The 27,416-nt window shown below is 43.1% G+C and overlaps 1 protein-coding gene across 1 annotated transcript in view; it reads right to left on the reverse strand.

Moving 5' to 3' along the window:
• hydin (HYDIN axonemal central pair apparatus protein) overlaps nucleotides 1-27,416 on the reverse strand; it is a 231,991-nt gene that overhangs the window by 35,120 nt on the left and 169,455 nt on the right. Inside the window, exons 61-70 of the mRNA XM_079502371.1 lie at nucleotides 27,212-27,380; nucleotides 26,693-26,775; nucleotides 26,077-26,235; nucleotides 24,569-24,683; nucleotides 21,635-21,839; nucleotides 20,981-21,213; nucleotides 17,297-17,445; nucleotides 15,994-16,189; nucleotides 14,425-14,533; nucleotides 382-618 (exon numbers count right to left, since the gene is read on the reverse strand). Of these exons, the coding sequence (XP_079358497.1) occupies nucleotides 382-618; nucleotides 14,425-14,533; nucleotides 15,994-16,189; nucleotides 17,297-17,445; nucleotides 20,981-21,213; nucleotides 21,635-21,839; nucleotides 24,569-24,683; nucleotides 26,077-26,235; nucleotides 26,693-26,775; nucleotides 27,212-27,380 (1,655 nt within the window). The remainder of the gene's footprint in view (nucleotides 1-381; nucleotides 619-14,424; nucleotides 14,534-15,993; nucleotides 16,190-17,296; nucleotides 17,446-20,980; nucleotides 21,214-21,634; nucleotides 21,840-24,568; nucleotides 24,684-26,076; nucleotides 26,236-26,692; nucleotides 26,776-27,211; nucleotides 27,381-27,416) is intronic.

Here is a 27,416-nt window from a genome sequence, read left to right on the forward strand (position 1 = left end):
TCAATGCTTGTGTTTACACAATGTTCGTGTTTGCACAAACTCTCAATACTGGCCATTCACTGTCAATGGCATTCAATGTTTGTGTTAGGACAATGTTTGTGTTTACACAAACCCTCAAAGCTGGACATAGGAGGGGCTAGCGTAACCTGACTCCGCCAGATGGGGCAGCAGAGAGTACACTGGGTTCCCCCCTCCTGCTCCCATCTGGGAACTCTCAGGCAGCACTGTGTATGCCTTGATCCCGCCTCTAGCTGCCTGAGAGTTCCCAGATGGGAGCAGGAGGGGGGAACCCAGTGTACTCTCTGCTGCCCCATCTGGCGGAGTCAGGTTAGGGCTAGCACCCCTCAAAAATAAAATAAAACTCCTCCCCTGGCCTCCTACCCTCTTCTGTGTCCTCCTCCTCCTCAGCTCCAGCTCTACTGACGTTGTCCAGGGAGATGATGTCCTGGTAGGCCTCGGCAGACAGCAGTACGACCGTACCGTTGTACTGGTTGTCCTTCACCTGCACGCTCATCCTCACCGAGGCCCTGAGGGGCCGCTCGGAGCGGAAGCCCACCTCGAAGCCCAGCTGCTGGCCCGCGCTCAGCCCGAACGACGCCCGGTGCACCCACTGACGCTCTGGAGGGCGGTGGAGAGGGAGAGGCGTCACCAAAGAGCACATAATTATAATCAGGGATGTGCAATGTTTCTTCTGTTTGTGTGTGTGTTGGTGTCATATTTTAGTCATCTGAAAAGATTTCCTTTTAGTCTATAGGTTTAGTCATCAAATATCATACGATTTTAGTCGACTAAATGTACAGTTGATTTAGTCGAGTAAAATGTATTTTGGTAGGCCTTAATGGCAGATTTTACACTTGGTTACAAGCTCAAAATGCGTCGCATCGCGCTTTGAGCTTGGAAATCGCACTAAAGATATTGAGAAATCATTGAACCGTATGGGGGAACCGGTATGGAACCGTATCTGTGGCTGTGGATGTCATTGTGCAGTGAAAGTTTTTCATGTCGGACCAATTACTTTTGGAAGCAAATGTTTACACATTGCGGCCGTCGCTAATTTTCATTCATCTCTTTTATGACTCGACTGCAGCAGAAGTAGTAGTAGTGGAGGCCTTATATATGTTTTTTGTTTTTGTAAAAAGAAAAAATAGTAGTAGTAGTAGTAGTATTAGTAGTAAGGTTGTAGTAGTAGAAGTAATATTGCATTGCATCTCAGCCTTCCAATCAGCCTTGTCAATTATTCAGTCTCATCCGGTACGTCCACTTACCTAGTTGGCAGCAGCTAATAATCACTGCAGGTACTCCACCTGTCATGTCTATGTGTTGTTTGGTTGTAATTGTTCCCACTTCCCAGTGTGTGCACTCACTGCACTAGCAGCTGAGAGTTGCGATTGTATCATTGTATAGCCTATGCTGCCTTCAAGTTATACCTTAAAGTAAAACATTGTTTAATCAATTTGTGTATTTTTCTACTTGGCTGTGTATGATAATAATAATAATAATAATAATAATAATAATGATTAATTATTAAAATGATGACGTCATGAACGGGGGCTCCCGATGCTTAAGACCGCCCCTGAGTAGTAGTAGTAGTAGTTTATTTATTTTGGTCATTAAAAGAGGAAAAACAGATTAATACAGTGCCTGCATTTGATATATATATATTTTTTTTTGTTTAGTTTTAAAGAAAAGAAACATTGACCAAAAAGGTTTAATGGTACTTGGTCAACATAGTGTGCGGTGAGGAGATATTGCAGTAGATATTGGAGTTTAATTTTGATAATTTAGGGACAGGTCGAAATTTAAATAGGGGTACCCCTGGAGGAAATTGATGTGTCCTGATAAAATACCATCACCCTCCCTGTGAATGAAAATAAAATGGTAAATGGTGCATTTATATAGCGCCTTTATCCAAGGCGCTTTACATAGATTGTGCATTACATTCACCCATTCACACACACATTCATACACCGATTGCGGCGGAAGCCATGCAAGGTACCAACCAGCACACCGGGAGCAATTTGGGGTTCAGTGTCTTGCCCAAGGACACTTCGACATGTAGACAGGAGGAGCCGGGCGACATGTAGACAGGAGGAGCCGGGATTCGAACCGCCGACCCATGGATCATTGGACGACCTGCTCTACCTCTTGAGCCACAGTCGCCCCTGGTAGCGTTTTTAATATGTGAGAAAATAAAGTTTGCATAAAGTGTTTGCATTTCAATACATCCTAGGTGTTGATGGGTAATGTTTTGCACTGTTTGCAGGTGTAACAATCATCTACTCTCGAATAGGGGAAGAAAAGAAGATGTATGTATGTTTGGTACAAATGGTATGTTCTTTAGTGGTCCAAGGTTTATTATATTCCATGTGGTCTAAATGAACAACATCTGAGACAAAGCTTGTCAGGTCAAAGTACAGCGAAACAAATAATGATAAAAACAATTAATATTGAGACTTATTTATTTCTGCAACAACAATACAGTAGTATAGTATCATAATAGCAATACAAAAAAATGCTGGTCAGATATAATGAAGCAGAACAAAATAAAAAAAAAATCTTCCACATGTGTGCGCTCATGACAATTCCGATTGCTTGAAGTAGTAAACCTATTTCCACACTGACCACAAGGAAACAGTTTAAATTAGGCCTGTCAGTCGATTAAATCGCAATTAATCGCATGATTGCCCATAGTTAATCGCCGATTAATTGCAAATTAAGCGCATATTTTTTATCCGTTCTAAATATACCTTAAATCAGTGGTTTTCAAGATTTTTCATATCAAGGTCCATTATTTATTCTGCATTTGAGCCACGGACCACCATTTGATGACATTTAGCCTTCCAGACCCAAACTAAAGAACTGTATTGATGTTGGTACCATTAGGAGAGATAACAGGCCAATGTTGATCAAAATAACATGTTTTCTAAGTTCTCTAATTGTGTAGACTTCTTGTAAATTAACTTTAAGTAATGCATTTGTTTAACAATTATCCAACTCTTGAGAGTGTAAAATTTAACCAAATGGACCCACTTGGTTTCTTGGTGTCTCTCAAAAGTTAAAGATCTATAAGGGTTAATTTGATTACCAACCCTCCATCATTTAACTGTGGGCCACCTGGAATCCCCTCAGGGACCACTGGTGGTCCCCGGACCACTGTTTTTCAAGTTTTAAATACTCAACATGGGAGAATGCTTGCTTTATTGCAAATGCCATGGAAGAGGGAAACAAAATCATAAACACAACACAACACACACACACACAAGCCCCTCTCTCTCTCCTGCAAGTAGACATTAGCTTTAGCACTCATTAGCATGGTCTGTGTAGCATGATTAGCATCAAGCTTTCACAACTAACTAACTATGTTTGTCAACCAAAACTGCCATAGTTTTGCTTTTGCCCAATGCCCACTTCAAAGAGCTTCTGATCTATAACACATTGTGAAGCAAATTAATTAATAACGAGCCCAACGGAGGCTGAATTTACAGCGTTAATTAAATTAACGCCGTTAAAAGGACTTTGAGTTAACGCACGATTAACGCGTTAACTTTGACAGCCTTAGTTTAAATCCATTGTGTACAACCTTGTGATCTTCTAAAGAATCTGATCGACTAAAAGCTTTTCCACACACATCACAATGAAAGGGTTTCTCTCCGGTGTGGATTTTCTGGTGTGTTTTAAGCCTATTCATGTGAGAGAAGTGTTGTCCACACTGGTCACATCCATAGGGTTTCTCTCCAGTGTGAATTCTCTGGTGGCTTTTAAGGCTGGCCATTTGAGAGAAGTGTTGTCCACACTGATCACATCCATAGGGTTTCTCTCCAGTGTGAATTCTCTGGTGGCTTTTAAGGCTGGTCATTTGAGAGAAGTGTTGTCCACACTGATCACACCCATAGGGTTTCTCTCCAGTGTGAATTCTCTGGTGGTTTTTTAGATGGGACATTTCAGAGAAGTGTTGTCCACACTCATCACATCCATATGGTTTCTCTCCTGTGTGAATTCTCTGGTGGCTTTTAAGCTGACCCGATAGAGAGAAGTGTTGTCCACACTGAACACACCCATATGGTTTCTCCCCTGTGTGAATTCTCTGGTGGCTTTTGAGATTGGCCAGTAGAGAGAAGTGATGTCCACACTGATCACACTCATAGGGTTTCTCCCCTGTGTGAATTCTCTGGTGTCTTTTAAGGCTGTTCATGTGAGAGAAGTGTTGTCCACACAGGTCACATCCATAGGGTTTCTCCCCTGTATGAATTCTCTGGTGTATTTTAAGGCTGGACTGTTCAGAGAAGTGTTGTCCACACTGGTCACACCCATATGGTTTCTCCCCAGTGTGAATGTGCTGGTGTTTTTTAAGGCTGTTCATGTGAGAGAAGTGTTGTCCACATTGATCACATCCATACGGTTTCTCTCCAGTGTGAATTCTCTGGTGTCTTTTAAGTTTGGACATTTCAGAGAAGTGTTGCCCACACTGATCACACCCATAGGGTTTCTCTCCAGTGTGAATTATCTTGTGGCTTTTTAGGCTGGACCATCTTGAGAAGTTCTGTCCACACTGATCACATCCATAGGGTTTCTCTCCAGTGTGAATTCTCTGGTGCCTTTTAAGGTGGGCCAATAGAGAGAAGTGTTGTCCACACTGATCACATCCATATGGTTTCTCTCCAGTGTGAATTATCTGGTGTCTTTTAAGATTGGAGACGAAAGAAAAGTCTTTTCCACACTGATCACAGCTGTGGTGTTTTTTCTTTGTCATGCTTTTTTGTTCATTCACCTCTTGTAGGTCAGGGCAGTGATGCGACGGATTATGCGACACTGGATTGGAAACAAATACAAAGGAAAGATTGTTGATAGGTAGAAAGACATCACTTTGTGGACTCAAAGTAGTTGTTGTGCAACAAATCCATGTCAAGTATAGCTAACTAACAATGGCCTTAAAACATACATTTAATGACAAAATATATACGTATTAAGTGGTTACTTAAGTAATACTAGAATCACTTGCATCCCATAGTTGATATTTAGTTGTTGCTGTGATGCAAAACAAAAATGAGCTACAGCAATGCTACAGGTTTAATTACAATGAAACACAATGTAATTGTAACCCTTTAGTTATTAATTACAGGGTATAGGACTAGTTACTAGGTTCGGGAGAGCAGTAAGCAAGAAGAATGATTTAGACCACAGACCATAGGTAAGGTTTAGTAATAGCCTGATGGCTTGTATTACAATAATAAAATAATAGAATGGAAGATGAACAACAAACAATGACAATAATCATTCAAAACAATAAACAAAAGAACTGTGCTTAGACAGTTGAATGTCACAAATAAATACCTCCTATTAACCCTATGCTCCCACAGGAAAGCAGGTAAGTACTAATTTAATCCTATTTTAGTCCTATTTATTCACTATCTAATTTAGTTTCCTTTTCAGGTTTTAAATCTAATCTAAGGTAAGTAACTAAGTTAAGTTGTTTTTAAGTAACTTATTCCTCTTTTAGGTTCACAGTAAGTATTAGTTTTTTAACCAATGAAATGTATTTTTATGAAATCAAAATACTTTGTTATTTATCAAATTACCTTCTTACTTCACCTTTAAACTATTTAAAGTAAAGGCATAATCAATTTCACTTAATCACTTGAACATATACAACATCAAATAATTACATTCACATTCCAATTCACATAAACATAATATTAACCATAAATCTCCTTTAAGGTATTATAGTCCAATGAACTTCCCACTGCGTGGGGCAGTGATATTGAGTAGAAATGAATGTGTGTAGCTCTCAAGAGTTCACTGAGAGTCCATCAGGGTGTAAGTATTCAGTGTATTGTGACTGTAAAGTTCACTGTACAGTATGTCTATCCAGGTATGGTAGGTGTGTGCAATGTGTATGCAGTGGAGGTGCACTACAAATGGCTAGCACACTGAGAATCTCACTGTGCTGCAGTGAGATGAGAGGGAAATGGGGGAATGTTCAAACCAAATGTCTTATCTGATTTAAGGGGACAGCTGTGTTGAGGATCTTGATCCGGTGAATCTTGGGTAGCTCGCCAGAGTGATATGCCAATATCACTCGAATCAATCCAATCAAAGCAAAAGACCTGACCAAGTCAGTGTTCACAAAGTTCACATAATTAACAGGTTCCAGGATCAAACTTCTCAAAAGGATCAGCACTCTTCTCTCAAAAAGAGACTGGATCAATCAAAACTCTCTTTAAATGAATACAATCTGTTCACATTCATCAAATCTTGTCTTCCCTCTCTGTTTGTCAAACTGTCTGCTCAACAGGCTTCTCTCTCCTGTTCTCTCCAGAACATTCTGTGCTCTGCAGCATGCAATTAGCTGAATCACATCACCTGGGCTGGTGATTCTCCAAAGTGCAGTCTATTAATTGAGAGACCTGATTGGTCAATTGGTTCATTGGCTTGTTCAGAGCACCTCACAGGGCTCTCAATGACACTACACAAGTAGATGAATGTGAATACAGATATAATATAAACCCATACATTGTACAGTAAAATAGTTTTAGGCAAATCCTATTTAGTTTATGGTTAAAGCTCCTTTGTAGAAGTTTGATTACTATATTTTAACCTGGGTTTCATCCTAAATCCATTTATATTTAGATCCTTATTTTATTGACTTGGCTATTTTGACCTGGGTTACATAATATTCAGAATACAATTAATAAAAACACAGGGGGCAGAGGGGAGGTTGAGTAACATACCAAGGTCTTTGGGTTCCTCCTGGTCAGTAGAAATGTCCCTGGTGGTGTCAAGAGAGTTCATCTTCACCTGGAGTCCACAGTCAGATGTGATCAGAAATGACACAGGCCAAGTCTTCTTATACCAGATAGTCTGAGGTAAACCCACTAACTACTTTGATATGATTGGCCAAAGAGAACAATAGCACCATCTCCACCAATCACAGTCTGACATAGTCCCCTCCACCCTCCATCATCCCCCTAATAGATAGATAGATAGATAGATAGATAGATAGATAGATAGATAGATAGATAGATAGATAGATAGATAGATAGATAGATAGATAGATAGATAGATAGATAGATAGATAGATAGATAGATAGATAGATAGATAGATAGATAGATAGATAGATAGATAGATAGATAGATAGATACCTCTAACATTACAAGGGTTATTAAAATGATATGTCATGTTCCTGACTGGAATTTTCATGAACAACCGGGACTCCTATAAACCACAGATTAAAAAGTATAACTTTAATAAAGTATTGACCAGTTACTCTTGATATGATGGACTGCTGCTACTTGATATGCTACTCTCCAAATAATATAACACAAATTATTCCATTATTTCTGGTTATAGGCTATGGGAATTCCATTTCTATCTAACTTGTTAGATACAGATTTGTAAAGTATGTCTTTGTCTCGTTTGTAGCCTATGTGATTTGTGGGGGGGGGGGGTCTGTCCCATTGTTAACAGACAGGTGATAATGGGTTAGGGTGTGTAACCCTATTGCTGAATGGATCGACCAACCAATTTGCATGTGATCCTTTTAGTATGATAAGTAGAGTGCAATCAGTGAATAGGCTATAGCTTACTCCTACAGTATAGTGTGGATGGAGTGGAGCATATAGGGTTGGGAATCATTTGCATTCGAATTATTTATACTGGAAAATACTCCTGTGACAAAAACAACTTGCAGAGCTACCCCTACATTTGGACGTTACAAGGTTAAGCATCCCTACAATCACTGTACCAACTGCATACAGTCATTGTATGAAGTCATTCTTTCATGGTCAAATAGCAACACATTCTCACCCCTCATGACAGGGTTGAATAGATTTTCTGTCCACATCTATTTTCCTCTCTAGTAGGCTACTGCCATGTATGTACATGCAGAAAGATAAACTACATGAGCAGACCGTGTTAAAATGACATGCACATAACATGTTATATGTAGGCTACATACAAAGTTAAAAGTACAGTCAATTTATGTGTTTTAAATACTTACACATGTAGGCTACAGTAAAAGAAAAACAAGAAAGGTACATTTTAGTTAATTTAACCCTGCAACACCCGGATATATTTCTACTTGCCATACTACTACTTCGTTATTATAATAAGTTCCCAATTGTGAACTTTTTCCAACTATTGAAAAAATGTGTGAACTATTTTCAAAATATGTTTTATACATTTTAAACATTAAATGTAAATTTAAAAAGTTGGCGTAGGGTTACATGGTAGCAGGCCCGGCGCCAGGATGAAATGACTGAGGGGTCAATTGATCTTTTTTTAAAAAAATAATGTCAATAATAAAATATAAAACTACCTTTTCTGCTGGATTGGTTTTCTAGTGATATTTGGCAGTGATATTCACTAGCAGCACTGGTTATAACAACTCGAAACATGCTGCTATACAAACAAAATCAAGCTAAATCAAGCAGGCAGTGTCAGTTCTATGACTCAGCTGGTCATATGCAATATTGGAATGATAGCACTGCCCCACCAGGGGGGGTCCGGGGGGGCTACCCCTACCCCCAATGGCAGACAATCATATGTCAGACACATACATTCAGTTGATCCGAATTAACATGTGTTAAATTCCTGTGCCTCAGGAATGTCGTACTTCCTGTTCTTTCCAGATGGGAAATGGCCATGACGCATGTTAGATGTTCCTTGCATGCCTGTACAATACATGTTTTTGTTTGTAGCAGCATGTTTCGAGTTGTTATAACCAGTGCTGCTAGTGAATATCACTGCCAAATTTCACTAGAAAACCAATCCAGCACAAAAGGTAGTTTTATATTTTATTATTGACATAAAAAGGGGTCAAGGAGGTCGGGTTGAGGGGTCAAGTACCCCCTTTGACACCTCATGGCGCCGGGCCTGCACGGTAGGCTCTTGGGTTACAGAAGACCCAAGAATACTATTGATATGAGTTTCATGTATTACCTAGTATTGTCATTTCTTATTGTAAGTTGCTCTCTGCTAAATGCCTAGGTTTTAAATGTTCTCCTAATTGTAAATGCCTAACTTGTAAACCATGTCCTAATCATCATCATCATTTTTCGACCGCGGTCGAGATCGTTTGGTTACGTTGTAACCTTTGTTCTCTGAGTGAAGAGACTATCTCTCCACCCAACATATTTCATATGTATGGTGAATGACCCCACCTCACTCGTTACGTGGATATCTCTTTAAGACACACCAGTTGTACTGGCACGCACGGGTATATAAGGCCCAGGTGTGCATGATTACACTGGTTTACTTGATCGACACCGCTTCTGAGCGACATCAAGGTGGAGAGATAGTCTCTTCACTCAGAGAACAAAGGTTACAACGTAACCAAACGTTCTCTATCTTATCGAGACTATCTCTCCACCCAACATATTTAAAAAACAAAACAAAAAATTGTCCGCTGTGCGGTTTGAAATCACGGCCAACGCGGACAATGGTCTCATAGTCTAACGCCTAACACAGCAAGCTATGTAAGCCATTGAAAAGTGGGGGTTGAAGTGTGTACTTGTAGTGTGTGTTGTAGTGTGATTGACACGGGGAACAATGAAAACCGGTCCTGTTGGGAAGAACCAAGTGAAAGCAACAGAGGGGTATCGTTGACCAAAGTTGTACTTTAATTCAGAAGAGCTGTAGTATTAGATATATATATAAAACCCGGACTATTTTATTATCAAAATTGGATCACCCTCCCTTGGACTGGAAGTAAAATTAGCTCACCCTCCCTCTGACTAAAATTAAAAAGACATGGCCCTCCCCTATTTTCCTCCAGGGCCCCCTTTTCTAAATTTCGACTGGTCCCTTAGTCACATTTGAACTGTGCAAGCTGCTCCCTTCTTACAGCTTCGGTGAACCTTGTTCAGTGCAATAATAATAAGGCTGTACCTGAGATCAGTGGTGTCCTTAAAGATGGCCTAAAACATGATCATCAGGTACTATGATTATACTGTACTAGTGTCGTATATTACAGAGCCACATTACGATGAAATATCCATATAATGTTGTATAATGTCATATGGTGTTGTGCACAACAAACCTGCACTGACTGAGTTTCTGCATGTGAGCTCTGAGAGGCTTGATATTAGCTGGCCCACAGACACATTCCAAGAACGGCCTATGTGATCAGTTGAAAAGGTCTGCTATGAAATTGTAAAGGCTATTGTATTGAACCGTGGATACCATTGTGTTAATAATCTATAGAAGTGACCATCTACTTAGTATGCGGTGGTCTGGGGACGCACATGCACATGCGTACACACATACAAGGGCGTTGGGGTGCACACCCTACATGCACTATTTGGGGAGAATTATAAAGAGGGTCTCAAATGTGCGGAGATCCAGAGAATCCGAGGAGAATCCAGGGAGAAGTCAGTCAGTCGAGAATCCAGTCAGTCAGAGTGAGATCTATAGCCAGGTTCCAGATGAGATCGGGGACAGCTATGATGGCTGATTAGGTACTGCTCTAGGATGGCTCTGGAGTGGACTGATCATGAATTTGGTAACTAAGCTTTGTCCTTAATAAAATGATACAGAAATAAGGACATGCCTGGCCTCTCCAATCATTTATGCAACAGGGTAAAAAGTGCTTCCTGGACACTCAATATATGACAAATAATGGCAAGACACTACAAATAATGGCGAGCTGGATCGTGGCCTCATTGTTCGCGCTCGGGGGGGCAGTCTGCTCCTCTGGGACGGATTGAGGAAAAGAACTTTGTTTTGTCACGGAGTGTGTCTAGGAGGAAGATTGTTTTAAAAAATAATGTACAGAAAGAGTTAAAACTAGAAAAAGTGCCCTTCTGGGCACAGGTCTCCACCAGGAGAGAGTGTGTGTGTGTGTGTGTGTGTGTGTGTGTGTGTGTGTGTGTGTGTGTGTGTGTGTGTGTGTGTGTGTGTGTGTGTGTGTGTGTGTGTGAGTGAGTGAGACACGGCTTTGCCTGTTGTAGCGCCACCATGAGGCTGATTTGAAAACTGGCATTTCTTCCTCAGCCCAGTGGGAATATGCATGCACAGTTTCACCGCAATCGGACGCTGCGTTGAGTAGTTGTGGCGATTTGTACAAAACGGGTACAAAGCGGGCTACTCCTGAAAAGTTTAGATGCCAATCGTAGGCAATGAAGGTGGATTATGAGAAATCAAACAAACCCGTCTTGATCACATGACTATGGAGAGCATGTGTACCGATTTGTGTGAAATTTGGATAACATCTGAAGGAGTAATATTAGAAAATGTGTTTTACATATGTCGGCCTCCTGGTGGCGCTATAAAGAGCAGATGTGAAAAATTCCAGGCAAAGGTTTTTCCTTGGCCTCTAGGGAGTTGGCATACAAAGTTATCCACAAATCCGTGCAATTGGAGGTAAAAACACTTTTCGGCCAGTTATAGCGCCACCATGAGGCTGAGTTGAAAATGTTCACATGGCATTTCTTCCTCGGCCTAGTGGGAATGTGCGAGCGCAATTTCACGGAAATCACACGATGTGTTCATGATTTGCAGCATTTTGTTTGAAACTGAGCACTCCTGCGAACTTTGGAAGACAATCTTAGCCAATCAGGATGGAGTCTGAGAAATCTGAAAAACCTGTTTCGTTGAATGGCTCTAGAGAGACTGTGTACCAATTTGCGTGATGTTTGGACAAAATCTGTAGGTGTACTGTCCAAAAACTTGTTTTGCACAAAGCGGCCTCCTGGTGGCGCTATAACAGGCCGTTCTGGAAATTTTGGGGCAGAGGTTCATCGTTGGCATCCAGGGAGTGTGTGTGCTAAATTTGGCATCGACCGGGTTAACGATGCCGGAGATTAGCTGTTCACAGACGGACGGACACACGGACGGACGGACACACGGACACACACACGGACGGACGGACGGAGTGCAAAACATACTCTCTCCCCATGCCTTCGGCCTGGTGGAGACAATTATGTTTCTATGTGGCCACACCCACCAGTTCATATACCTGGTTTTCACCACGCACCTGAACTTAAGCCTCGCCTACAGCTGTGTGTTGTGGGGTTAGGATGTCACAAAAATGGTGCATTTTCGATTGGGCCTTTTGACTCAAGGGCAGGGAAGACAGGAAGAAAACAAAAATACACGGGGAAGACATATTTGACCCTACAGGAGCTAGGCGTCAGCACACCTCTATGTAAATGGATCTTTAATTTTCTATGTGACAGGAAACAGGTGGTCAAAATAGGTTATCTTGTCTCGCTGTCTAGGCTCCTAAACACTGGGGCCCCCCAGGGTTGTGTCCTTTCTCCACTATTGTACTCATTATATACTCATTTCTGTCAATCTCACTTTAGTACAGTTATGATGTATAAGTTTGCTGATGACACATCTTTAGTAGGTCTTATTACCAACGAGGATGAATCCGACTACCGCAGAGCAGTAGAGGAGCTGGTGAGATGGTGTGAGAGTTACAACTTGATTCTAAACATCTCTAAAACCAAAGAGATGTTCATAGACTTTAGGAAGAAAATCTCGAGTCCCCTCCCCCCCTCTTCATCAATGGGGAAGAGGTAGAAAGAGTCTCCTAGGAACCGGAATGAATCCTTATCATGGGATCTCAACACCAGTCTCATAATAAGCAAATCACACCAGCGTCTCTATTTCCTGCGGCAGCTTAAGAAGTTTAAAGTCAGCCAAGCAGCCATGACTCACTTCTATAGGGCCACTATTGAAAGTGTTCTTACCTTCTCCATGCTTGTCTGGTTTGGTCACACAACCTCTCAAGACAAATCGAAGCTGGAAAGAGTAGTACGTCGCGCATCAAAAACCATTGGATGTAGCCTCCCTACACTTTCCTCACTCTATTCCACCAGAATAATTAGGAAGACAAAAAAAATCACCCTGCACATTACCTCTTCAATCTCCTCCCATCAGGCAGGAGATATAGAAGCATCAAGAGCTCAACATCTCGCTTCAGAGATAGCACTTACCTTGTAGCCATTAGACATCTGAACTAGATGTATGTATATGTAGCAATATGCATAGTGCACTTTAAAAACTGAATGTAATTCCCTATGCTGCTGGTTTTTGTATTGTATTGTCCTTTTTGTTTGTATCTATGGTTGTCTGTATATGTTGAGTATGAACCAAGACAAATTCCTATCAACTTGTTGACAAATAAATTCTTGAATCTTGAATCTTGAATATACACCTGCGGGTCTATTAGAGTAACTCCATAGACACATACAAAACAGAAAAAGTACAAAAAACATGGCACTCCATCTTTAACTGTGCTGTGGCTAGAGCTGCATAAGGCTGTATCTGAGTCAGTGGTGTCCTTTAACATTTATTTGTAACCATTAAATCATTAAATCAGTGTGCCAGCTACGGAGCCCTTTTCTTTCTTTTTTAATTTTCATCCCACAATTTTGTAACCCATTTTTCACCCCTGTGTCAATTTTCTAATGTGACACAGTCCCCATATATGGGGGACATGGAGAGAGCAACGGATTTGAACTCATGCTTCCTTCATGCCTGAGTGTCCAAGTTGTTCCTTTACACCTGACAGGGGGGAGTTTCCCTGGTTGGACGTAGCGCGTGGAAGGAACGGTGTGTTATTCCCCTCCATCAGGCGCCCCGGCTGGCCAGGGGGAGGCAGTTTAGAGACCAGGATTACTGCATGTTTTTTGTGAGGAGCCCTTTTCAAGGTGCACAAGGCGCCATCTTGGATGTAGCTGAAGTAGCTATAGATGTAGCCAAAACACCCCCGAGGCGATCGACAACACCGGGAAGTATGATTACTTCTAACGCGACAAGCGGCGGGACCGAGATGGGCCATCAAAAACATAATCTTTGGTTGGTTAGAATTGGACGGATTCAAAAGATTTTTCCTCTCATCCATTAAAATGGAGGGGGACCACTTTGGATGACGTCCCAACAGGAAATGACATCGAATGTTGCCCCAACAGGCGCTCCCAGCCTGTGGAGCGGTGCGCTCGGTTATGATATCATTCATGTTCCGTCCTGTGATTAATCTCCGTCCTGAGCGCTGAGCGTAACTATTTGATAGGGTGTTAACTGTGATGTGGATAGAGCTGCAGCATAATGCTGTATCTGAGTCAGTAAGAGCTGCATAAGGCTTTACCTGAGTCAGTGCTGTCCTTTAACTGTGTGCTGTGGATGGAGCTGCATAAGGCTTTACCTGAGTCAGTAAGAGCTGCATAAGGCTTTACCTGAGTCAGTAAGAGCTGCATAAGGCTTTACCTGAGTCAGTGCTGTCCTTTAACTGTGTGCTGTGGATGGAGCTGCATAATGCTTTACCTGAGTCAGTAAGAGCTGCATAAGGCTTTACCTGAGTCAGTAAGAGCTGCATAAGGCTTTACCTGAGTCAGTAAGAGCTGCATAAGACTTTACCTGAGTCAGTAAGAGCTGCATAAGGCTTTACCTGAGTCAGTAAGAGCTGCATAAGGCTTTACCTGAGTCAGTGCTGTCCTTTAACTGTGTGCTGTGGATGGAGCTGCAGGAGTTGCCCACAGCAGCCTTCAGAGTGAACACTCCTTGTTTATCCAGCATGTCCATCTGGACCTACAGTACATGACAGACAAAAAACAAAATCAGGTTTGAATTGTTCATTCCACTGGTTCCTCACGAAAGGCGTGTATTTAATGGTCTAGATTACATCACTCAGTGTTTCCCAAACAGTGGGTCAGGACTGACCCACTGTTTAAAATAAAGTGTATGAAATAAAGTCGAAAGCCACAAAAAAACATAAAAAATAAAAATAAAATAAAAATCTAAGAAATTCCATAAATATATATATATATTATATATATATTTTTTAGTAGTAGTAGTAAAATATCTACAAGATCGCGGCGCGAAGCGACGCATTGTGTGCTTTTAGATGGGCTATTATTTCTCACTAGTTTGGGGTCCCGGGCAAACATATCTAATCTCTCTTTTGGGTCTCGACCTGAAACGTTTGGGAACCGCTGCTCTACATTCAGAACATGTAACGGGACAGACATTGAACCTGAGCTGGTACGAGACAACAGACCATGTAACGGGACAGACATTGAACCTGAGCTGGTACGAGACAACAGAACATGTAACAGGACAGACATTGAACCTGAGCTGGTACGAGACAACAGAACATGTAACAGGACAGACATTGAACCTGAGCTGGTACGTTGACAACATACCATGTAACAGGACAGACATTGAACCTGAGCTGGTACGAGACAACAGAACATGTAACAGGACAGACATTGAACCTGAGCTGGTACGAGACAACAGAACATGTAACAGGACAGACATTGAACCTGAGCTGGTACGAGACAACAGAACATGTAACGGGACAGACATTGAACCTGAGCTGGTACGAGACAACATACCATGTAACAGGACAGACATTGAACCTGAGCTGGTACGAGACAACAGAACATGTAACAGGACAGACATTGAACCTGAGCTGGTACGTTGACAACAGAACATGTAACGGGACAGACATTGAACCTGAGCTGGTACATTGACAACAGAACATGTAACGGGACAGACATTGAACCTGAGCTGGTACGAGACAACATACCATGTAACAGGACAGACATTGAACCTGAGCTGGTACGAGACAACAGAACATGTAACAGGACAGACATTGAACCTGAGCTGGTACGTTGACAACAGAACATGTAACGGGACAGACATTGAACCTGAGCTGGTACATTGACAACAGAACATGTAACGGGACAGACATTGAACCTGAGCTGGTACGAGACAACAGAACATGTAACGGGACAGACATTGAACCTGAGCTGGTACATTGACAACAGAACATGTAACAGGACAGACATTGAATCTGAGCTGGTACGTTGACAACAGAACATGTAACGGGACAGACATTGAACCTGAGCTGGTACGAGACAACAGAACATGTAACGGGACAGACATTGAACCTGAGCTGGTACGAGACAACAGACCATGTAACGGGACAGACATTGAACCTGAGCTGGTACGAGACAACAGAACATGTAACGGGACATTAATTTGACCTGAGCCGGTACATTGCTGTCGTTCCTCAGCACCAGGGGCGCGGCGCGCCTGCTGCCGACCAGCAGCCGTCCAAACCGCAGGACGTGTTCTCCCTGGGCGTTCCTCAGGGCCGGACGCACCACACACGCACTGGGCAGGTTGCCCTCCCCCGTCAGGTCAAAGGTCAATATCCTGCTCTTCGCCACGGGCAGCGTACTGGTTCCAAGAGAGAGAGGACAGCAGAGGGACAGAAGTCAGAGAGAGAGAGAGAGAGAGAGAGAGAGAGAGAGAGAGAGAGAGAGAGAGAGAGAGGACAGCAGAGGGACAGAAGTCAGAGAGAGAGAGAGAGAGAGATACAGTACAGAGAGAGAGAGAGAGAGAGAGAGAGAGAGAGAGAGAGAGAGAGAGAGAGAGAGAGAGGACAGCAGAGGGACAGAAGTCAGAGAGAGAGAGAGAGAGAGATACAGTACAGAGAGAGAGAGAGAGAGAGAGAGAGAGAGAGAGAGAGGACAGCAGAGGGACAGAAGTCAGAGAGAGAGAGAGAGAGAGAGATACAGTACAGAGAGAGAGAGAGAGAGAGAGAGAGAGAGAGGACAGCAGAGGGACAGAAGTCAGAGAGAGAGAGAGAGGACAGCAGAGGGACAGAAGTCAGAGAGAGAGAGAGAGAGAGAGAGAGAGAGAGAGAGAGGACAGCAGAGGGACAGAAGTCAGAGAGAGAGAGAGAGAGATACAGTACAGAGAGAGAGACAACACTAACATAGCACTACTGAAATAATTAAACGTGTGGTAACCTGAAAGTGACAGGCACGCAAACACGCATGCATGTCACACAATGCCACAAACCCATTGAATTGTCTAGAAGTACGTCTAACGTCACACGTTGACGCAGAAACCTGTGGCCTGTAGAATGATGTTACCATAGGTGTCTCACAGGAGTTTCATAATCCTAGGGTCACCTCATTCGACAGGGCACGTGTCCGACTCCGTGGTGGCATTGTGTAGGAGCGTGGTGCGTGGAATTCTCTCAATTGTATATAGATATAACCCTTCAGTGTGGCCTCAAACACATTGAATAGTATCTACCTGGTGGCCCCCTCCAGTGAGGCCTCAAACACATTGAATAGTATCTACCTGGTGGCCCCCTCCAGTGAGGCCTCAAACACATTGAATAGTATCTACCTGGTGGCCCCCTCCAGTGTGGCCTCAAACACATTGAATAGTATCTACCTGGTGGCCCCCTCCAGTGTGGCCTCAAACACATTGAATAGTATCTACCTGGTGGCCCCCTCCAGTGTGGCCTCAAACACATTGAATAGTATCTACCTGGTGGCCCCCTCCAGTGAGGCCTCAAACACAGCGTGGTAGAGCTGCATGGTCTGGGGTGTGAAGGTGACCACTGCAAAGGCGTGCGACTGGCTAGGAATGGACAGTCTCGCCGGAGACAGATCAAACACTTCCAGACTGCGGGACAACTGTAGAGAAGAACGGACAACTTTAAAAAGCTGCTATACCCCTAAAAAAAGATCCACTTGATATACCCACTGGTATAGGATAACAGCCCCGAAGCCAAAAAAATGTGACTGCATTCGATAATATCTCATAAAGCTCTCTGTCTAATGGATGATTTGTACTGGTGTCTCACACAGAAAATAGCTGTTCTACAAGGTCCAGCTTGTAGATCTTTTATTTTCAGTGCGAGACACGGTGTGCAACCATCTATGAATCCATTAAGACCTGGGGCTCCATTTTCGTCACCCCTTATCCCTAAACTTCTTAGCCTTTTTTTTTACTATTTTGCAAAACATTTTTGAATAGTTCAACTAGCCAATCTACATTGACACATTGTGAGCTTGTAGACTGGCCATTTTAACTATTCAAAAATGTTTTGCAAAATAGTAAATAAAGGCAAAGAAGTTTAGGGATAAGGGGTTTAGCGGTGACGAAAATGGAGCCCCTGGAATGCATCTCTGTCACCTTAGCTTTTAACCACTTTTAACCCTTAGACAGATTACTACTGGAAAACACGTGGAGTTTTGCATTAGTTCTGTCTGACTTGTACGTGATTTTCCGTAGTTCTCTTTTTTTTATTAATACCAATATATTAATTCGGTCCGCACCTCTGTATATAGTATTGAGCATAAATATCAACTACATTTCCCAGAATTCCCGTGTCACGTGACACACGTGTATGCTTTCCTATTGGAAACTGACGCCCAGCCCCCAGTGAACAGGGGGGTTGGTTGACTCCTCCGAGGTGGGCACTGGAGGAAGAGTTTTTCAGCCAGGTTTGCAGTCGCCGCAAAAAAAACAATCTGAAAAATGATCCATCCGTGTCCAGAGGCATTCTCCAGTCCCAGACCGTTGGCCGGGCTGCAACATCCACCCTCGCGGATTACACGTGTGCAATGTTTTTTCTTCTCCCCACCGGAGTTACCACCAAGGCTGATGCCTTCGCTAAAGGGTAATTTTATTGTATTCGAAAATGCCCTAATATGACATGTCTAGTAAGACGATCCCTATATTTGGCCCGAGCCGACCTAGTGCTGATATCAGATAGATGTGGTAGAACCATATATGGATAGATCTAACTGGTTTAGTCATCGTGACAGGCATAGTCGGAGAATATATAACAAGGGTCGGTACTATAGGTGATCGACGTAGCTAACAAAAACATCTGATCAAATGAATGTATTGTACTGTGTCTTTGTGGGCCGAATCGTGGCATCGTGGCATACAAATAGATGTTTGTATAATTAGTATCACGATAAAATAATATGGCGACGTTAGAATGACACCACCAATGAGTGATCGCGGCTAATGTAGCTGCCCAGCGTATATCCAGCACCATCGCGTCACCACATTCCACTGGCTGTTGGCTAGTAGTAGTTGCTAACAAACGCTGCACAAATGGTACTGGCTATTGGCCGGGCCACAAGCCCGGGCAATAGCCAGTACCAATGTTGCTGGATGATTGCGACGCAATGGTGCTGGATATACCCTGGGCAGCTAGCTACATTACCAGCGATCACTCATTGGTGTTTCATTCTAACGTCGCCATATTATTTTATCGTGATACTACTTATACAAGCATCTATTTGTATTTTTCATGCCACGACTCGGCCCACAAAGACACTGCACAATAAAATCATTTGATCGCCAGCAGCCGGGTAAAACGCCATGTAATAGTAGCGTGCACTGACTACAGCTAAAATGTTTATTTCTTTTTATATATTTAGAACTGGCATCAGATGAGGAGGATGAGGAGGATGAAGAGTCAAGACTGCGATGGCGTTCTCCGACACTGAACCGGATTCATTCATTCATTCATTTCAGGGGGGGGGGCAGTTTTTGTTTTATTTAGCCTACTCACACATAACCTGACTCCGCCAGATGGGGCAGCAGAGAGTACACTGGGTTCCCCCCTCCTGCTCCCATCTGGGAACAGGAGGTTCCCAGATGGAACCTCCTGTTCCCAGATGGAACCTCCTAGCTTCTAGCTTCTAGCTAGAAGCTAGAAGCTGCTGCTAGAAGTTGCTAGAAGCTGCTGCTGATTGGCCAGGCCGTTTTGTGGCCGGGCATCAAGTCTGCCTGAGAGTTCCCAGATGGGAGCAGGAGGGGGGAACACAGTGTACACTCTGCTGCCCCATATGGCGGAGTCAGGTTAACTCACACACACACACACCGTCAAGGACTGGGTTTGGGGACATTTGGGAGGAGTAGCTCTGATCCATAGCTCTAAATGCGCATTTAGAGCTATGGATCAGAGCTAGGGGAGGAGTAACTGTTTTGTATGTAGGCCTATTTATTTTCTGTAATATTTATCATTTTATTATGTTAGTAGTCGTAAAAAATAAAAGACGCTTTTACAATGAGTTAGACCTGTCATGACTATTTTGTTCACTATTGTGAGGTTTATTGTATATGACTAAGCAAGTTTCAACTGTGATTTACTCTGTAACGGTAGATGGTAATAACTCAATTTCTTTTTTATAATACAGTATACATTCAAGTCTATATTTTGATACATATCATGGGCACCAAGTCATATCAAAACAATGTCCTTGGATGTGTTTTTTATCAAAACTGTGTTTCTTCATAACAGGTTTTTGAGACGCATGCATGAATAGACAAGGTACTGGTAAGACTATGTAAACATGGTATATATCAAAATGTGCGTTAGAATGTCTAATTTTACCCCAAAAAAGAATTGAGTTTATATGATGTTCCAATTTCAGAGCTATGGGGACTTTTAGCTGGATAGGTCAGATTGATCATGACTGACCATGCTATTTATAGATGGCAAAATATCTACAGTGGTACATGTGAGAAACTTTTTATTTTATTTTAATTGAACTAGACAACTCACCCTTTAAAATGAGATATTGCATGGCTATGTACGCCCAGCAGAAAAAAAGTTATTTAGAAAATAAAACTTCAACCGGGCATAACTTTTTTTGGTTGTCCTAGAAACAGAAAACAGTGTAAATGCAGGCTCTTTTAAATGGCTTCCAACACAAGAACTAAACATTTTATCAACTCAGTTCATTTTTTTCCTGGAAGCAGACAAGTCAAGCTTTCTCTGAAGGTCTTTCGTTGTCACACATTCACAACAGAGAATTTTCAATAAATCATTAAAAAACGCCATTCTGCCATAGAGAAGTCTACAAACTATATAGAAATCCTTGAAACTCTCAAAGAGTTAACCTTTTTTTTTTTACTTTAGCTAATGAAAAATAGCAGATCTACAAGCTCGTAGATCTGCTATTTTTTGAAAAATCATGAAAATGTGGCACAAATCTTTCACAGCAAACGTTTTTAACTCAAAGCTTCTGGGGGTCCCTGACACAAAACATGTTCAGATGGCGGTCGGTGGCCGAATACATATAATTTTGGGGGTCCTTGACATGAACATTTTTGAGCACCACTGATACGTTTTTCAGAAAACTGTCAGGACTTAGAAGACATTTTGTAGAATCTGGTCTCAGGTCTCAATGGCTTAAGCCCTACCTTTGTATTGAGCGGCTTGATGGCGAGGCTGAGCAGGCAGGGCACCTTGCCACTGTTGGTGAGCTTGAAGCGGGCCTGGGCCGAGCGACCCACCAGAACATTGTTGAAGATGAACCGGTTGTCGTCCAGGGCGTAGATACCTTCGGCACCACGGAACTCCTCCGAGGACAGCAGGCTGCTACTACGACACAGACGGTGTTCCTCAAAGATAGAGCCGAGGTCTCCCCCGATCCCTGGAGAAGCAGAGTCATTTTTAAACATATATATTAATGTTATTCTATCATACTATAATTCAGTCAATGTCTGTCTGAATGTCTGTCTGTCTGTCTGAATGTGTGTCAGAAACACCGCCGTAGCTCCTCACTGCCTGCACCAATCACTCCCACTTTTCACACAGGCATTGACTATAATAATATGGAGGTCTTAACAAAGCCCTTTTTTAATTTTACACATTCATGATTAATAATGAATTTCTTAGTGAATTAAAAATGTGAAAACGCACCCAGGGCGCAGTACCCCCTGCTTACACAACGTGTAAGGGCTAGTCTATACAATCTTAGTGTTTGCCAATTATTTGGGGGCCCGCTTGCAATACGATCGCAGCCCACGTGTTGAGAATAACTGACACAGCAGTATAGCACTACACACACCCACCTGGCACGCAGACTTCAGCCACCAGTCTGTAAGGGATGCCCCCCGGCTGGTCCTTTGGGTCCCGGTCACTGATGTCCACGGACAGACACTCGCTCCAGTCGCCCACCTGCTCCGCCCCACAGTCCACGGTCACCACCTGGTGAGCCCCCGGCAGCAGGGTCCCCGCGCAGGGCCACACCGTGAACACGCCCACAGTGAGGCGAACCTGGGGGAGGGGTATGTATGGATGAGGGCAGGGGAGTTTGGACAGCGTCTGGACGACGTCACACATTCGCCCCGGTTCATGCTTTGACGCCGTCCAAACGCCACGCAACGCAAAACGCACTCAGTTGAGCCCCGGGCTTATCTGGCAAAACGCTTGGCCGATCAACGTCAAACCTTCGATCTGTGGGCGTCCGAATCACATATCACATACAAATGTGACAAATCATAATTGTTTTACCAATCTTCACCAAATTGGGTATACACATGATATCAGGAGTCACGTGACAATGAGCGACAAACTGCTTTTTGATATTCTAAACTGTTTGCCTGTGGGATTTTGATATTACAAAGATTTGTGGGAGGTACTTTTTAACAAAACAATAAACAAAACCGACATAGATCATGAAGCAACATCCAATCAACCTCAAATTGGAATCACATGTTGAGGAAAGAATGAGAATGAGAGATATGCCTTCCGCTGAGTGCTCCTTACTAGTTAACACAGCGAACGCTAATCGCGTATCAATACGTTATCAATTAATCAAACGTCCGGTGCGAACCACGTATCCATACGTTTGAATCACTTTTTTATAGCATACTTTCATTCATCTTTTTACCCACCCGGACAATGAAGAACCATCCCCCTGTCATTGCTGCTTAGTCCCGCTCACGTGATCAGAAAAAAAAAAAAGAAAAAAAAAAACCCTCCCCTCCTGAAAACAGGAGGGCGGGCCGCTTTACGTGTAGAAGCCAGTGTAAAATGGACACGCCCATGGAATGATCTAGTCGGTGTGTGAAAAGAATCAAATTTCACCTAACCTCGCCTCACCAGGCTTTCCTCCACCTATTGGCTTTCACCCAACACTATAATACTCGATTCCCCCCTCCCCTCCTGTTTCTCCTGCAGGAGGAGGGCCTTGCGAGATGGGGGCTCTGTCTCGGAAAAAAACATGATGAACGGAACGCTGTTACGCTGCCTAACACATGATCTGCACCAGATCGGCATTGCACAACGTCTGCAACACACATGGACAGATGCATGTTTACTTCTTCATACTGTAGCGACCAAACGATCCCCGAGCCTACAATACTACGAACTAACAAACGAACTACAGTATCGAGAGGGGCCGCCATGACAACAGACAGTCTACCGTTGGGGGATCACGTATCGCCATGCAGAGCCGTCATAATCGGAGATCGCTCGGACGTGTGATTGTAACGCTTTTTTATTCATTATAATTGTAGTGATAAGACCGCAATGAACGCGTCGGGGACGTAATCGACCCGGGTGTAATGTATAACGAACTTTTCCGCGTCCTAAACCGTGGTGTTGTCGTCGACATCACAGCCGGGTTTAGCACCTCTCTGGACACTCCCGGTGAAGCTTTTTTTCTTATGAAAGCAGAGAGTCTTCTGTTTCATACGGTATATAGTATTTATATGTCGCTATAGGCCTTATTTTGTGAATATTGAGGAGTTCACGTCCATGTCTTCTCTGAAGTTATCTGGTGGGCACAAGCTGCATTCAATAACCAATTACTGTCTAACTGTAGATGGGATCAATGTATACTGTTTTCCTCGTAAAAGTACACATTCAGGGCTTTCATTCGGTGTATAGGATGTATAGGATATTTATTGGGTTCAATTTTATATCTGCCTGTCAATGTCTCTGACTTTAAACCATCCATAACTCTGCTCGCTGTTCAAGATAACCACTTCCAGGCAAATGCAGGTGTTGCAAAAAGGTCAATATCTCCAGAATGGAACATGGTAAAATCAAAATGTTGTTGAAGTGTTAAATTGAAGTGGACAAGTTCAGCTTTCTTTTGATGTATGCGTGTGATTCTCGCTATAAGAGAACATTTTGCTGTGGGCCCCCGAACAAGGCCTTTGTGCAATGTTAAACGGTAGCAACATCAAAATAGGCCTGCCGAGATCCTGTAGCAATCAAAGTGTTAAGGGGCCAAGCCCAAATGGACTTATTGTAGTTTTTTTTCTTCTTCTCCTTCCACCAAAAATAGCAGTTCTGGCTTAATCGTGCAGTCAGTTTTTGCGAAACTTGGCAATATGGTAGAAGGCTATGCCAAATGGTGTGGACGCGAAGCCCATGAACATTGGCCAAAGGGTGGCGCTATAGCAATCAATTGAAAATGCAAACATTGAACAGGCATAGCTCATGAACCGTTTGACCGCCAGCAATACAACTTTAATACACATAATGCGTCTCCTCACGAGGAACAAATGTGGTATGGGGACCTATGAACCTAGATCTGCCACCATTTTGAATTATATGAAAAACGGTGGCTGACATCTCCCTTAGAGATAGGGTGAGAAGTTCAGCCACACGGGAGAGACTCGGAGTAGAGCCGCTGCTCCTTCGCCTGGAAAGGAGCCAGCTTAGGTGGTTCGGGCATCTTATATTATGCGGCAATATGGTAGATGGCTATGCCAAACTATGAAGACGCAAAGCCCACAACCATTGGCCAAAGTGTGGCGCTATAGCACTCAATTAAACATTCAAATAGGCATAGCTCATGAACCGTTTGACCGTCAGCAATAAAACTGCGATACGCATATGCATCTCCTCGTGCCGAACAACCTTCGTATTCTGACTTTTGACCTCTGACCTTTAGATCTCCCAACATTTTGAATTATATGAAAAATAGTCTCCTCCCAGAATCTTTCGCATAAACACATTTTTCTGGTGGGTCTAAAAAATGTGCCTCTCACCTGCGTCGGGACAGCCGTGTCTTTCTGAGTGGACTCCATGCGCCTACTACTGGCAGCAGGAAGCTGTTTGGCTGAATGGCTCTCACGAGGCACGCGCTTTACTGGACCTGAAGCTCTGAGACAGACAAGGAGCAAGGTGGTGTTACTTAGTGATAAGTAAGTAAGACATATTGTTGATTTGACACCATTTATTTGTAAATACCTTACAAGTGACAGTTTGGGGATGGAATTGAGTTTGATAGCGAAATGGCTCCTCAAACCCACCTACACAAAATTAGACTACTTGTGTGTAAATGGGTTTATAATGAATTACTTGTATCTTTGGGAAAAAAAAATAATAATCTGATATTACAATTTCCCTACATCCGTGTATATATCCATGTGTATACAGTCTGTCTGATTATGGGCAATTATGCTCCATTTCTCCATGGAGCACTTTCAGTGGCTTCATTTAAATTTTATGCAAGCCAGTACATCGTATTAGTCAAGCAGCATTATCGTTCTTTTTGGACCCCCTCGAAAACGAAATGGTACATCTCAAGGTGTTTTTCTTAATAAAGAAAATTGAATCATCATCATCATCCGACATTATCGGCAGAAACCTGATCATGATACTTTAATGAGATCCATAAAGGTATGTATAGTATAGTGTATAATGTATATAATAATGTGTCCATGACTGATGAAGTGATTCGATCTAACAGTCACATTATGGGAAAGTATCAGCCCTGATGAATGTGTATGGGCTGTATTGCACATTGTGGTGGAAAAGGTACTCGCAATTTTGACTTTAGGCTTAAATGTTGTCTATAGCCTACTACCTAGTACCTTTAACTCCAAATTGGGAGTACTTTTTCCACCACTGTACAATGTTGTATAGCGTTTTTCCGTTTCTGAGTAAAATGGCTTTCAAAATAAGACGTTTAACATTGCAGTGAACGTCGGTGGCGGTTCTGGAGTATAAATACAGCCTCCAGATGGTGGTGTTGGCGGTGAATGAGTTTTAAGTACAGTACTTGAGTAAATGTACTTAGTTTACATTCCACCAATGGTGTTGTGTATAAAGGTGTGCTACCCCGGCCTTCCAGGTGGTGCAGGCGTGTGTGTAAAGGTGTCCTACCCCGGCCTTCCAGGTGGTGCAGGCGTGTGTGTAAAGGTGTCCTACCCCGGCCTCCCAGGTGGTGCAGGTGTGTGTGTAAAGGTGTCCTACCCCGGCCTTCCAGGTGGTGCAGGCGTGTGTGTAAAGGTGTCCTACCCCGGCCTCCCAGGTGGTGCAGGCGTGTGTGTAAAGGTGTCCTACCCCGGCCTCCCAGGTGGTGCAGGTGTGTGTAAAGGTGTCCTACCCCGGCCTTCCAGGTGGTGCAGGTGTGTGTGTAAAGGTGTCCTACCCCGGCCTCCCAGGTGGTGCAGGTGTGTGACATGGTGTTGTGTGTAAAGGTGTCCTACCCCGGCCTCCCAGGTGGTGCTGGTGTGTGACTGGTGTTGTATGTATTGTAAAGGTGTCCTACCCCGGCCTCCCAGGTGGTGCAGGTGTGTGCTTGATCAAGCGGCAGATGCTGAAGCGGCTTTCAAACTCTCCTGTGTTCTCAACGGTGAATGTCTGTGTCCTCCTGCAGCCGTAGACCACTGGACCAAAGCTGATGCCACTTGTAGGTGTGATCTTGTACCTGTAGGAGGCAGATATAGTCGAGCATTTTTGGCCATATTAGATTAGTGTAGGTTTAATCTACTCATCAGAGTCATGAGTCATAACTCATGACATAATAGAGTCATGAGTCATAACCTACTAGGTCCACACGTAGTCGGTTATTTGTTTAAACAGATGTTTTCACCCGGATATTTTTTTTTAACGGGGCCGTGTAGACGCAGAGATTTTCAAAAACAAAAACGTAAAAATACCCGCCTACGTGTGGACAAAGCCTAAATCTTTGTGTTGATTCATCGAGACACAAAGACAGAGGATGTTCACATCGATTCAAATCAAACATTTGAATGACAATTATTTCATTTATACAAAATGTTCTCATTTGAATGAGGGACACGTTACAATCTACATAGGCTACTAATACTACGAAAAATGGTGTCAGTAATGCCATATTGATCCCCAAAACAACGTGCACTGACCTGGAGAAGACTGACTGGATGGAAACCTTGACTGGAATGATGGCTATGGTCTCTCCTTTCTCCCCGATGCTTGGCTCAATCACCTGCAGAACGTTTGAACACAATCTCATACAGTAGTACAGGCATGGGATTCAACATTAAAAAACGGCAACTTTTTTTTCTTCCTTAACCCATTTTGGCCTGACCTCAAAATTAAAAAAATAAAATCTTCTAAATCCTCCAGTTTTCTGAAATAAATATTTTCACGATTTTTCAAAAATAGCAGACCTACAAGCTCGTAGCGCGCCACTCGGTGGCGCGCTATGAGCTTGTAGATCTTGTAGAGCTTGTAGTAAAGGGGGGGTGGACGAGGACGAATACGTAGCTGGCAGATAACGTCCCATACACTGGCGTATTCAAATGTTTTGGACTGGTAATGGATTCAATGCCAAAATGTAACGATGCGTGGTGACCATGTATGCCCTTTCTTTTCTCTCCCTTATTAAAACATTGACCATCCGCAACATAATAAATTCAAACCTGGCACCGCAGAACAGGCTGATCTTTGAGCGAGACCTCCTTGTCGTGCTTGAAGAGAACTTGCACTGCCGTGGACCTCTCTGTGGGCATCAGGGTGCCGTGATGGGGCGTAACGGTGAAGATGGAGGCCCAGTTTGGCTGAGACGGGTCTGTTCGCTCTAAAGTGAATCTGGTGCAGAAACAAATATTGAGACAAAAATCAGAC

This window comes from Electrona antarctica (assembly GCF_951216825.1).
Source record: "Electrona antarctica genome assembly, chromosome: 5".
Classification (NCBI taxonomy): domain Eukaryota; kingdom Metazoa; phylum Chordata; class Actinopteri; order Myctophiformes; family Myctophidae; genus Electrona; species Electrona antarctica.